The following is a 13,834-nucleotide window of genomic DNA, read 5'->3' as shown; positions in this document are numbered from 1 at the left end:
TCACCATGTTGGCCAGGACGGTCTCTATCTCCTCACCTAGTGATTCACCTACTTCAGCCTCCCAAAGTGCTGGGATTACAGGCATGAGCTACCACACCCGGCCAGGAGATTCTTTGTCTTATGTTCACTATAACAAAATTAAGCAAACATTATATAGATAAAAAAATTTTTAAGTGTTTGCAGGTTAGGCACCAAGTATGAAGCAAGTCTAGTTCAAATTATATAATAAAGATTTGCTTCATATCTTTTTATTTGAGCCCAAAACAAATATGTAATCTCTGTGAAGTCTTGACCTTGTTGGCTCCTATCTGTGTATACTCAATGTTTAATCCAGAGTCTGACACATAGTAGGTGCATAGTTGATGTATAACTGACAAATGTTTGTTAATTAGATGGAATTTTTAAAAAAGAATGAAGTTTATTTTGGAGAGAAAAATCACACACAAATACATACACTCAGATACACACATGTATACACATATTCTTTCTCTCTTCTCCTCCTCCATTAACCTCCCACCTCCCACCTCCCATCCCCAGGTAGATCAGTTCCTTAGAAGGAGGATATCTCCACAAAGGGGAAAGTATTTATGGTATCTCTTAGATAGTTATCCTGACTTCTGTGTCTCACTAGTCAAACCACTGGGGAAAACATAAATTATACACAGATATAGATGGAATTCTATACATGCTCACAGGCAAAGGAGGTAGGTGCCTGCCAGTGAACACTGGGGAACTATGATCCTATTCAGAAGAGACTTGTAAACTCTTAATAATTGCTGATATGAAAAACACATTTCATTTGGTTCGGAATACTAAAGGAAGCAAGTTTGTGGAACCACAAATAACACTCTCCAACCATGACTCAGCTTGTTGGTTGTGTAAAGGATGAGATTCCTGTGACTGGAGTTTGTCTCACATCTTCCTCTTGGAGCCAAAAATGCCATTAGGTATGTAAGGAAAGTCTCCCTGCAGCAGTACACCACCGTTCCCCTGCTTTCAGTGCTGCCAGATGCTAAGAACATACGGTTCTTCTGCAAATTTGTGAATTCTTTGTTCCTTTGTTCTTTGCAGGAGCATTGGCCCCTCACTTCTCTTCTTCCAACATACTCCTATGAATGCCCGGGTGATATATTCACATTAAGGGCTCACTCAGGTATCTCAGAGTTCCCACTATACAACTCAGTTAGGGACAATAATGGTCAAATGTCTTGCTTATTTGGGGCGACCATTAAATTCCCTTCCATTAGAATGTATCCTGAGTCTTATACCTCTTTGTTTGTAAATTAGTCAGTAAAGTTTTTATTGACAGACTGTTATTCAGCTGCAGTAATTAAAGCAAGCTGTTATTTTTTTCAGAGTTGTTGGCAAGTGACAAGTGGCAAGTGAAAACCTCTCGAGAAAGAAGTAGAACAGCAGACTCTCCTTTCTTTTGGATTTACCTACAGATTAACTTTTAAAACGTAAATACTTAAGAGAAGAGCCCCAGCACTTAGAATTCTAAAAGTGCCCTTCCGTGGGCAAGTGTCTTAAATTCCCAGCAAGTGGATGGGACTGGAGGAGGATGTGACTCCCTTGTCAGTTCACATAGAGTGTATTGCCCAAGCGCTTTGTTCCTCCTCGTCTCTCCAATTGCCCATTTATACTCTCACTTGAGGTGAACAGAAAGACAAAAGAGGTGAATTTGAGCTACAAATGAATGTACTTTGGTGATGGAGGCAGTAGAAATGAATTCAGTGAGATTTTTTAATTATCTGTGAAGTTTATTTATCCATCTTTCTCTGACCCTGTATTCCATAGATAACTAAAATTTCACTGCTTTTGAAATAATGTCTCCAAGGTCTTGAACATTATGAAGTCAAATAATGAGCCGGTGGGGACCGGGAGCAGTGGCTAACGCCTGAAATCTCAGCACTACGGGAGGCCAAAGCAGGCAGATCACATGATGTCAGGAGTTCAAGACCAGCCTGACCAACATGGCAAAGTCCCGTCTCTACTAAAAATACAAAAATCAGTTGGGCGTGGTGGCAGGCACGTGTAATCCCAGCTACTTGGCAGGCTGAGGCAGGCTAAGGCATGAGAATCACTTGAACCCGGGAGGTGGAGGTTGCAGTGAGCTAAGATCGAGCCACTGCGCTTCAGCCCGGGAGACAGAGTGAGACTCTTTCTCAAAAAAAAAATAAAAATAAAAATTAGCCAGGTGTGGTGGCCCAAGCCTGTAATCCCAGCTACTCAGGGGGCTGAAGCATGAGAATCCCTTGAACCCAGGAGGCGGAGGTTGCAGTGACCATGCAGTGCAGGGAGATCATGCCACTGTACTCCAGCCTGGGCCACATAGCAAGACTCTGTCTCAAAAATAATTAACAATAAGCAGGTGGGAGTCAAGACCTATGAGGTCTGGTTCCAGATCAATCATCAGTTGGAATTATATTTCTTTTCTCAGTACCAAAAATTTCCTGGCCTGTGAGTAGGATAAACTAATTAATGTTTCATTCTCTGCCTACTGCCTCGAAAGGCCCAAACTATCTAATTTATGCCAAATAAAATTTGTTATCATGTCCCCTGTACTATAAAGATGTATTCAAGTTATTTCTAACTGGAATAAATATATTTTTTCAGACCCACAGCATGCAGTTGGACATGCTGCAAAAATACACGACTCAAGGAATCTCCAGTCTATGCATGTGACTGGGCAGATGTAGGCTGTAATCTTGATTGCTTTCATAAAACCTAAGTTCCGAAAGGGGAGGAATTTTATTTTTTATATTCACCATTATACCCCCAGAACTCAACACACTGCTAGCAATATAATAAATGGTGAATAAACGTGTTAAATTAAATTCTTGAATAAACAAACAAATATACAAAATGCTATGATTTAAATTTAGCATCCGACCTTTTTTTAAAATTGCAAGCCCAGTAATTATATTTTCCAAGAACGACGCAGCATGTAGCCTGGCAAATACAAGCAGTTATGGAAAGTATATTTGAAATTACAACTGTCCTAAAAATTTTGATACATGTGATCATGATAATTATCATTCATTAAACTGAACTGCTTGGACAAAATTTACATTTTCATAAAAATCATGTTTATTAGAGAAATTGTATTTTTCCTAAAATATTGTTAACATGAATATCCAAAGTTACCTTGGCAATGAAACATTTATGCTTTTGGGTTTGTTCCAGGTTTGATTAAATACTGAAAAGCAGGCCCCTTGCTCTCTGTGGATCATATAAATGATATAAAGATGGGATTTTGTAAGTATCTTAACAGTGACACTAACAATACAGTAAATTATCCTACTTTTAAAGTAATTACATTGCTAAACTTAAAATACTGATAGTGGCTTACCCAGCCAAATATTGTGAACTTTAACAAGGATATTTGAGGACATAGAAATAACCTGCTGGACCAATAGTTTCTAGAAAATTATTAGCAAAGTATCTAAGTTATTTGTCTTGTCTCAACTCCTGATTTAGCAAATATCAGAAAGATCTTTGTGGTCCCTTTTGTTCATTATTTAATTTAGTGAAAAGCAAGATAATGAAGGGACAAATTGTAAAGCTTAGGGTTTAATTTCTAGCAAAAATAAAGGCACATGGTTTTATTACTAGAGAAATTGATTTACCCAACAGCAAGGTCCCTCAAGAGCTGAGCCATGACGTAGAATAGTGCAATTTGGTGGCGAAAGAGGCTGACAAGCAGGGAAAATGGTGGCCTGCCAAAGAAGTCATAGGTAAGGGACGTAACAGTTGCCTTCAGTTATTTAAGACCTCACTACCACCATCATGGGAGAGGAATTAGACTTATTTTGTGTAGTTTCAACAAAATTGAAGTTTACCTGCTGACTTGGGGAGTACCAAGATCAACGGGTAAAAGTAATAAAGGAGACAAAGTTTGCTCACCGTTTCGTAAAGAAGGGCTTTGGGAGAACTCGAGCTCCTCAGGAGAAAAAGGAGCTGGATTTTTCAGCAAATCCAGAGGCCACCAGGGAGAATGTGATCTAGTGGGAACTAGATTTGTAGCTTTCAAACCATTTTACAGATTCCTGAGGGTTCTGCAGCACCTCCCTGAGAGTAGCAAAAGGAAGGGAGGTGAAGACTCCCAAAGGTTTTATTCCTATCTGCTTGTTACTGGACTTCTACATATGAGGCTGTAAGAAGGCAATTTAATATAGGAGCTATTTTTGCTTCAGATTTATACTCAATTTTGCTTTAAGATAAAAGGATGTGTCCAAAGTTTATATTTTTATGTAGAGTATCTAAGGGGCAATGATTTTACCATTAAAGATGAAACATTACTGAGACTCAGGGTTATAGAAACATTTGAAGTGAAATGTGATTTGTTCCAAACCAATCTCCAAATAGGCCAGTGTATCTGGGCGTTACTGGCTTTGTACATATGTTTAAGTGAACCCTTCAAATCTCTTTGAACTTCAATTACACTGTCTGTGAAAGAGAAGGGTAAAGAATACCCCCTCGCAGCTCAAAGAGTCATTAGGAAGACCAAATGAGATAATGTATGTAAAAATACTTAGTACATCATCCAGCATGAGTTAGCAAAATCTCCAAATGTTCTTTATTATTCATTCTTTGATTACTTCTGTTTTTCTAACAGCTTTGGGACCCCAGAACAGAACAACGCATTTCGTGACTGAGTTTGTCCTCCTGGGTTTCCATGGTCAAAGAGAGATGCAGAGCTGCTTCTTCTCATTCATCCTTGTTCTCTATCTCATGACACTGCTAGGGAATGGAGCTATTGTCTGTGCAGTGAAATGGGACAGGCGGCTCCACACACCCATGTACATCCTTTTGGGAAACTTTGCCTTTCTAGAGATCTGGTACATTTCCTCCACTGTCCCAAACATGCTAGTCAATATCCTCTCAGAGACTAAAACCATCTCCTTCTCTGGCTGCTTCCTGCAATTCTATTTCTTTTTTTCACTGGGTACAACAGAATGTTTCTTCTTATCCGTTATGGCTTATGATCGGTACCTGGCCATCTGTCGTCCACTACACTACCCCTCCATCATGACTGGGAAGTTCTGTGTAATTCTAGTCTGTGTATGTTGGGTAGGTGGATTTCTCTGCTATCCAGTCCCCATTGTTCTTATCTCCCAGCTTCCCTTCTGTGGGCCCAACATCATTGACCACTTTGTGTGTGACCCAGGCCCATTGTTTGCGCTGGCCTGCATCTCTGCTCCTTCCACTGAGCTTATCTGTTACACCTTCAACTCGATGATTATCTTTGGGCCCTTCCTCTCCATCCTGGGATCTTACACTCTGGTCATCAGAGCTGTGCTTCGTATTCCCTCTGGTGCTGGTCGAACTAAAGCTTTCTCCACATGTGGGTCCCACCTAATGGTGTCTCTATTCTATGGAACCCTTATGGTGATGTATGTGAGCCCAGCATCAGGGAACCCAGCAGCAATGCAGAAGATCATCACTCTGGTATACTCAGCAATGACTCCACTCTTAAATTCCCTTATCTACGGTCTTCGAAACAAAGACATGAAAGATGCTCTAAAGAGAGTCCTGGGGTTAACAGTTAGTCAAAACTGAGATATCTTTGAAAAAGAAGCCAAATTGGCCACTTCTGACGTTAATTTTTTATAACTATAGAGAGTAGCTTCAGTAATATGTTCTGGCTCATACTCAGGTAGAGAGACTTATCTTTCACAGTTCCTTAGCAGTTAAGTTCAGCTCATTAATGATAAATGCCAGTGCTAAATAAAACACTTTAAACATATGTGGCCTCACTGAGTAGTTACGTGGTGGGCAGGTGTATATATACGTATATTATTTTTCTGTGATGTATCTTTGCTAGTTTTATTCTTAGCTGACGGAAGAAATAAATTGCATGTGTACTGAAGCCTTTCAAAAGAGTGAGATCTGGCTGGGCACAGTGGCTCATGCCTGTAATCCCAGCACTTTGGGAGGTCAAAGGGGGAGGATCAACTGAGATCAGGAGTTCAACTCCAGCCTGGGCAACATGATGAAACCCTGTCTCTACTAAAAATACAAAAATTAGCTGGGCGTGATGGCACACACCTGTAATCCCAGCTACTCAGGAGGCTGAGGAATGAGAATTGCTTGAACCTGGGAGGCAAAGGTTGCAGTGAGCTGATATCACGCCACTGCCCCCCAGCCTGCATGATAGAGCAAGACTGCATCTTAAAAAAAAAAAAAAAAAAAGAAGAGATCTTTTCAATTCAGAAAAAATGTATATGTTTGTTTGTTTGTTTGTTTGTTTCTGAGATGAAGTTTTGCTCTTGCTGCCCAGGCTGAAGTGCAATGGCGCCGTCTTGGCTCACTGCAACCTCCACCTCCCGGGTTCAAGTGATCCTCCTGCCTCAGCTTCCCAAATAGCTGGGATTACAGGTACCCACGACGACACCTGGCTAATTGTACTTTTACTAGAGACAGGGTCATTTTTGTATTTTTAGTAGAGACGGGGTTTCACCATGTTGGCCAAGCTGGTCTCGAACTCCTGACCTCAGGTGATCCACCACCCCCCCCCCCCACCTTTGGCCTCCCAAAGTGCTGGGATTACTGGCGTGAGCCACCACACTCAGCCAGAAAATACATATTCTTAAAGAATATGTGTGTGTCAAGAGGCTACCAGAAAAAAAAGTAGTAATAAACATCTTCCATTGTTTGAGGTTGTCTTTCACACCAAGAACAGATTATGCTTTAAACCTCTACGCTTCATACCTCTATCCCTTAGAGATAAAAACCAAACTCTTTGCCATTCAAAGCCTTCACTCAAAAGACTGCTCCATTCAGTTTTCTCTGCTAGTGATCCATTGTACAAGTCTTATACTTCATGATCAGTCCTCAAACATATTTATTCCCAACTGGATATCTTTACTCATAGTACTTCCTCTCTAAATTAGTTGTGACAACCCCTAACTATGGAACGATGCCCTAAACATTATTTGTACCTAGCAGTTTTCATGTTAACCACAAAGCATCAGGTGCCTCTCAGAGGCTGTAGGGCAAAGTCTAAGTTCGAAAAATATTCAGAGAAAATTATGCCAAGAACAAATTTCATTTGTTGAAATAAAATGTTTCTCTATGCTGAAACAAAAAGGCCATCAACTGAGAGTCGAATCTACTTAAAATGAAAACACACCTTTTAGTTATGGCCATCCCCACAATGAAATCAGGTGTGCAAGGAAGATGGGCCTGCCAGTGCTAGGTGATGTAATGCTCTCACACGATGCTTCTCGAATCTTTCCACCAAAGCATGTTTAGCAACAGTGGTCAGAGAACATGGGGCAATGGGGGATAATATTTCTTTAAATTCAAAGTTTTATCTTAAAAATTATCATAAATTATACTTCCTAATTCATAGTACATACATATTTGGTGTGATATAAAATTACCTTTCTAGATAAAATTGGCCCCTCAGGAAGACATTTAGTCTGGGGCTTTACATATCCCATAGCACATGCTGTTTGAGCACAACTCAAGGAGACCATGGGGTTTCCTCAGAGTTAATGTAACATGTTATTTTAAATAATTCCTATAGGAAATGTTAACAAAAATATCAATTAAACCCCCAGGTAAGCTGTATGAAGGTCCCTAGGGACAGCACAGAACATTACAGAATCACATGAACATGAAGGGAGACCTGAGACTTCTCAACAGTGGCTCAAATGAGGCACAAATTAAGACCAACACATGGTTCAACACCCTCAGTGACAAACAAGCCACTAGAATCTTAGGGTACAAGAGAAGTTAAATGAGCCACGGGTGAAGCTCTCACACAGGACTTCCATATTAGAGCCAGTGAAGGAGAGAATCCATGTGGCCTCCCTGCAGGCTCTCTCCGCGATGACCTAGGAAAGCTTCCCGGTATGCAGGACGGTATTCTTTGTTGGGTGTTGCTGCTGTTATACACCACAGAGGAACTACTCACCTATACATTTCTTCATTCAACATGCTTCAGAGGTTGAGTATCAAAGAATATTGGTTTATCTTTCAGCTCAAAAACCAAAAGAAAACAAAATCCCTCAGAGTGTTTAGATCACCACGCAATTCACACTTTCCAAAATAAGTGCACTAGTCATCCACAGGTCTTCTCCTTCTCAGGAAGTGCCGAGGCACCAGGAATGCTATGACATTTGTAGAGATTTTGAGCTTAATAGTATGGAATTAGCTATATCCACTGGGACTAAAACCAACAGAAAATTGGAATTTTTTTTAAATCTTCTCTCTCAGTTTTCCTCTCTCTGTCCCTTTCATTACTCATTCTGCACCTTCAGGAGAAGTAACATTAAAAAAAAAAAAGATAAAATCAATGTTTTTGAGGACTAAGATCTCACATAGATTTAGTGGTGAATATATTAGGAACCATTTCTTAAAATTATGTTGGAAATTATCTGTGATATTTATTTACCATGCTTTCCCTGTGGTGAATTGTTTCTCTGCAAGGTTTTTGTTTGTTGTTTTTAATGTCAATGAATGTAGTCTGAGCTCAAAGAAGCAGCTCAGTCTTGTGCATTTTGATTTTGGGTCAAAGTCTGTGAATCTGAGTTCAAAATCATTGTTGCTCCTTCTCTGTTCCAAGCACAAGTGGCTGCTCCCTGCATCGCTGCTTTCTCATCGTGTTGAGGAGAGAGGTTTCTTGCTCAGACAGAAGGGGAATGTATAGAGGACCCTTAGTCCTCTTACTAAGTGGGGAATATTCTTTTATGATGTCTTACAAAAATGACCATTGATGCAGGTTTAACTTAGCTCTTCATAATCATCCTAGTTTTAAAAATTAAAAATTACTGATCCCCATCTTGCAGTTTCTTTCTCTTTTTGGCTTCTTGTCCACCAGACTACAACCTTTTGCAAAACCAGCTCTACGAAAAGGTTTCCATTTCCTTCTAGATGGGTAGATTCATAGTTCACCTTGTGCATTACTAACTGCAACATCTTCATGATCATAAATATATTTCTTATTTAATATAACCTCACTGAATAGGAGGGTTTTTTTCTATTTGATTATGTTCAATGAGTATATAAATACTATATATATGCATACACACACACACGGACACACACACACTATATATGTGTGTGTATATATATACACACTCACACCAGTTCAATCAAATACTATATATGTGCTACTTCTAATTGAAAAAAATATAAGGCAAATTATCCTCTTATCAGTCAAAAAAGTTAAAGGTATACTTGTTAAAATTTTTCTGAAGAGTCCCATTTGTTAAAGCTATCATTTATTCTTTTCTTGGAGTTGTATCTGATTCTTGAAAATATATCTTCTTTGGTGATGGAGTTCTAAAGAAAACAAACCAAATTTTGGAAAATGGGTAAATAATTGTGTTTGAAATAACACCTTTGATTCTCTTGTATCTTGTATTTTGAATCTTTGGGGGCTATTCTTTTACATGGACTAAAGAAAGATCTTACAGTGAATTTTAAAGAAAATTCTGGCAAAAGGAATAAGAGGAGCTTTAGAAGAAAATACCCCAGTAACTGTAGTTTTCTTCTCTAATATATCTTATATGTTATCTTTAATGAAATATTTATTTTTAAATGTATATGGAGCATGATAAATTATAATGTGAAATTAATCACCAGGAAATGAATAATTATGACATTTTGTGCTAAAAGGAAATGGTTAAATACCAAATTGTAAATAAACTGTAGTGCTATATAAATGTCTGTAAATAGGAAAAAGCAAAATATATAAAGAATTTTATCATCTAAATATCCTTGTTGACTTTCTCCTGGTATCACAAAAAAAAAATTGGAAGAAAATAAATTATCCTAATAGAAATAGCTCCAGAAAGAATCTGAAATAATGTCAAAGCACAAACCACTCAAAGCTGCAAAAAGTCTCAGATTTGAATATATTAAAAATGATGGCGTATGTCTTCATATTTTGAAATGAAGAGCACTAAGGAATTGCTATATATGAACATCTTTCACTGAAAAACAAATTCGATATAAAACAAACCATTTTTCCTCTATTTCAAGAATTTCTTTATATATCAAAAGAAGATGAAATGTTGATTTTTGTCCAATGCCACAGAAAATTCAAACAACCTTTTTCAAAGAATCAGACCCAAAGGACTCATTCAAGAAAGATAAATCAGGGTTTGCTTAAGAATTCTTTTAGAATATCCAATATATTCACCTGCAAGAGTCAAACTCCTTATCCCAAAAAAAGCTTCAAGATGCTTCATCAGCAAAGTAAATTGTCATTGCCTATCTGTGTTCTCTCCACAGTCTGGGAAGCATGAATAACTCACAGATATCTACTGTGACACAGTTTGTCTTGTTGGGCTTTCCTGGTCCCTGGAAAATTCGGATCATCTTTTTCTCAATGATTTTGTTGGTCTACATCTTGACTCTGACTGGGAATATGGCCATCATCTGTGCAGTGAGGTGGGACCATCGACTCCATACCCCTATGTACATGTTCCTAGCCAACTTCTCCTTCCTAGAGATCTGGTATGTGACCTGCACAGTTCCCAACATGCTGGTAAATTTTTTTTCCAAAACTAAGACCATATCCTTCTCTGGATGCTTCACTCAGTTCTACTTCTTCTTTTCCCTGGGCACAACTGAATGCTTCTTCCTCTGTGTCATGGCTTATGATCGGTACCTGGCCATCTGCCACCCACTGCACTATCCCTCCATTATGACTGACCAGCTCTGCGGCATCTTGGTGTCTCTTTGTTGGCTCATTGGTTTCCTTGGACATTCAATTTCCATTTTCTTCATTTCTCAACTACATTTCTGTGGTCCCAACATCATTGATCATTTTCTGTGTGATGTGGACCCACTGATGGCATTGTCCTGTGCCCCTACTCACACAATAGGGCACGTGTTCCATTCTGTGAGTTCTCTTTTCATCATCCTCACCATGGTGTATATCCTTGGGTCCTATACCTTGGTGCTCAGAACTGTGCTTCAGGTTCCTTCTTCAGCTGGATGGCAAAAGGCCTTCTCTACCTGTGGATCACACTTGGTTGTGGTGTCTCTGTTCTATGGAACCATAATGGTGATGTATGTGAGTCCCACACCTGGCAACTCAGTTGCTATGCATAAGATCATCACACTGATATATTCTGTGGTAACACCTGTCTTAAACCCCCTCATCTACAGCCTACGCAACAAGGACATGAAATACGCCCTTCATCATGTCTTCTGTGGAATGAGAATTATCCAGAGCTCATGAATAGGGTTTTTTATAACCCAATGACTCTTTATGTGATTGGAAGAATAATCCTCTTCTTTTAACACAAACTGCCTTGATTTTATTCATGGTCATCACAATTCTTTTGTACAAGCAAAACTCTTCATGTATCTGATCATATTTTGATGAGCTTCTGATTTCAGAAATGTGTTCCATGGGAGGTTGGCCCCAACATATGGTAAAAATAACACTTAAAAATCTTAATATCTATTTCCAGAAAGGTTTTTACTTTGGTGTGCAGTCTCCATCCACACAATTTTATTAAGACATATGAATCCAATTGATGGTTTGCTTACATAGTTGTCTATCACTTCTTTTAAAAAACACAATATGCCTGTTGACCTGGATTTTTGGTAACACATCATTATATAAACTAAGATACACTTAGAGATTGTAAATTCAGTTTCACAATTCTTAGTTCATCATCCTCATCAACAGTGTACAAGGGGAGGCTAGAAGTTAGATTTAGAAAGAGTTGTTAGTGTGAAATCCAGCTAACTGAAGTGAGGGTCACATCAAAAGAGCCAATTAAAAGGCTTGACCTTGTCCCCTGAAATTTGAGGGGCATCTTGACTGTTCTTGATTTGAACCTGGAAAAAATGTAAAGACTGTGAAAGCAATGACTCAGAGAGAGTAAAAGGAGATGGGCTGTAGCAAGAACAAACTAAACTCCCACTCATAACAGAAAAAATATAGAATACCCACATTTGACCTAGTTAGACCCTATGGAAAGTAACCTTCTTGCTGTCTTAAAAGGAACCCTACCCAAAAGTGCTACTTGGAAAAGTAAGGCCATTTCAAAAGTCTATACAGAGTAGGTCACCCAAATCCAGGGTTAAAAGAAGTCATATGGAGCCAGCCAGTGAAGCATTGCCCACATCAGAGAACCTGCAGTTTAGACAGACCACCTCAGAAAAAGAAAATGGTTCATGAAAAAGAAAAACAACATTTAGACAATTGTTAAACCTATAAGGCAACAATATCTAAGTCAGGAAAAAAACTTTCTGCCTTTACTTCTTTCCCACCCTAAACCTAGAGTAACTGGAGTCAGCAGAGTAATGTAGAAAAAGAGAAATAAAGGTCAGAGGGAAACAAGCAGATCAAGCCTAAATCAGATCCAGTTTAGAGGAATGAGCTTTAATTTGGATAAAAGAATAAAATTTTAGTTTTAGACTATACAGTCTGCCTTCAGGCATCCATGGATTCCACATCCATGAATTCAACCAACCTCAGATTGAAAATATTTGGGTAAAAATGCATCTTTACTGAAGATGTACAGACTTTTTTTTCTTGTCATTGTTCCCTAAATAATACAGTATAACAGTGATTTACATTGCATTGGAATTTTAAGTAACTTAGAGATGATTTAAAGTATATGGGAGGAGGTTACAGTGAGCTATGATTGTGCCACTGCACTCCAGCCCTGGCAACAGACCCTGTCTCTAAAAAAAAATAAAAAATAAAAAAAGTGTAAGGGAGGATGTGCAATAAAGTGTTCTTGCATATACTACACCATTCTATATAAGGAACTTGAGTTTGTGGATTATGGTATCCACAGGAGGTCCTGGAACCAATCCCTCATGTATACTGAGAAACAAATGTGCTAGACTCTCTAATGCCTGGATAAGAGGTCATATATTAAAACTAAAAGTAGTTAGAAAAGCTATCATACCACCCCAAGACAGTATCCATAGGTGGAAATAAATCAGACATCAGAAAGTGTTTACAATAGACGTGGTAGGGGAAAATTAAGTTCCTTTATGTTTATGTCCTACCAATTACAAATCATTCAATAAAATAGTTGTAGCTACAAAGGCTTAAATGTTGTGGTAGCCTAAGAGAGGAAGAAAGTTTCTACCTGAAAGACCAAGGGACTCTCCTGGAAAGCCTCCTTGGGGAACTGTAAAACACTATGCTTCAAGGTTGGTAGAAGGGCCTAAAAAGAATGGGAAAACGAATTAGAAAATCTGCTTAGGATGGTATTAAAGATAAGCTTGAACTACCAATCACAGTTTTGCCTTAAGTCAGCCCTAATATTTCAGTGGCTCAGCTGAACTCATTAGTTGAAAAGGGGCAGAAAATACTCTGTATTACTCTCAATAATTCAAAGTATCCTCCTACTGCAACTTATTAGATGTCAAATATGTAGCGCCACCTGTCAAACACCTATTCTTTTGTTAATATTCAGCTTGGATATGACCTCTATCTGAAGACTATTCTCACATCCCAAAGCTAGACTGCATTTCTCTTCTTGATATGTCTAGAATATACAAGCTCATATTCCAATTATTGTACCTAAAGACTATGAGCTCTGTTATGTGTCAGGGTCTCTTCCCCTAAGCAATTAGGCTTTTGAAGATAAGAACAGTATCTTATCTTTTTATCCCCAGCAACTAGCATAAACCCGATTCATAGTAAGAGTAAGCATACAGGGAAAGAAACAGCTTGTGGAATTGGATAATGAGCTAGTTCTTTAGTCAACTCTCTTTAGAATTAAACATATTTTAGTCACAAAACCATTAATTGATTACATTTTTTAATATTCATAGAACTTGTCTGTTTTCAAACCTATATTTTGATATTTATTTCTATTATAAAATAATACAAGCTTCT

The 13,834-nt window shown here is 38.5% G+C and overlaps 2 protein-coding genes across 2 annotated transcripts; both read left to right on the top strand.

Moving 5' to 3' along the window:
- Window positions 1–4,572: 4,572 nt before the first annotated feature.
- On the top strand, window positions 4,573–5,562 carry LOC117071427 (olfactory receptor 11H6). The gene has a single exon (XM_033191390.1). It carries the CDS (start codon window positions 4,573–4,575, stop codon window positions 5,560–5,562), a length of 990 nt encoding a protein of 329 aa, XP_033047281.1.
- A 4,690-nt stretch (window positions 5,563–10,252) lies between these two features.
- Window positions 10,253–11,203, top strand: LOC117071426 (olfactory receptor 11H7). The gene has a single exon (XM_033191389.1). It carries the CDS (start codon window positions 10,259–10,261, stop codon window positions 11,201–11,203), a length of 945 nt encoding a protein of 314 aa, XP_033047280.1. The 5' UTR covers window positions 10,253–10,258.
- Window positions 11,204–13,834: the final 2,631 nt, after the last annotated feature.

This window comes from Trachypithecus francoisi, unplaced genomic scaffold (genome assembly GCF_009764315.1).
Source record: "Trachypithecus francoisi isolate TF-2019V2 unplaced genomic scaffold, Tfra_2.0 Lachesis_group3, whole genome shotgun sequence".
NCBI classification, from domain to species: Eukaryota; Metazoa; Chordata; class Mammalia; order Primates; family Cercopithecidae; genus Trachypithecus; species Trachypithecus francoisi.
The sequence above is the reverse complement of the archived record's forward strand: the minus strand, read 5'-3'. Positions and strand labels throughout refer to the sequence as shown.

Coding starts and splice junctions, on each gene's coding strand:
- LOC117071427 (XM_033191390.1), top strand. CDS start 4,573: ATGTTCTTTATTATTCATTCTTTGATTACTTCTGTTTTTCTAACAGCT.
- LOC117071426 (XM_033191389.1), top strand. CDS start 10,259: ATGAATAACTCACAGATATCTACTGTGACACAGTTTGTCTTGTTGGGC.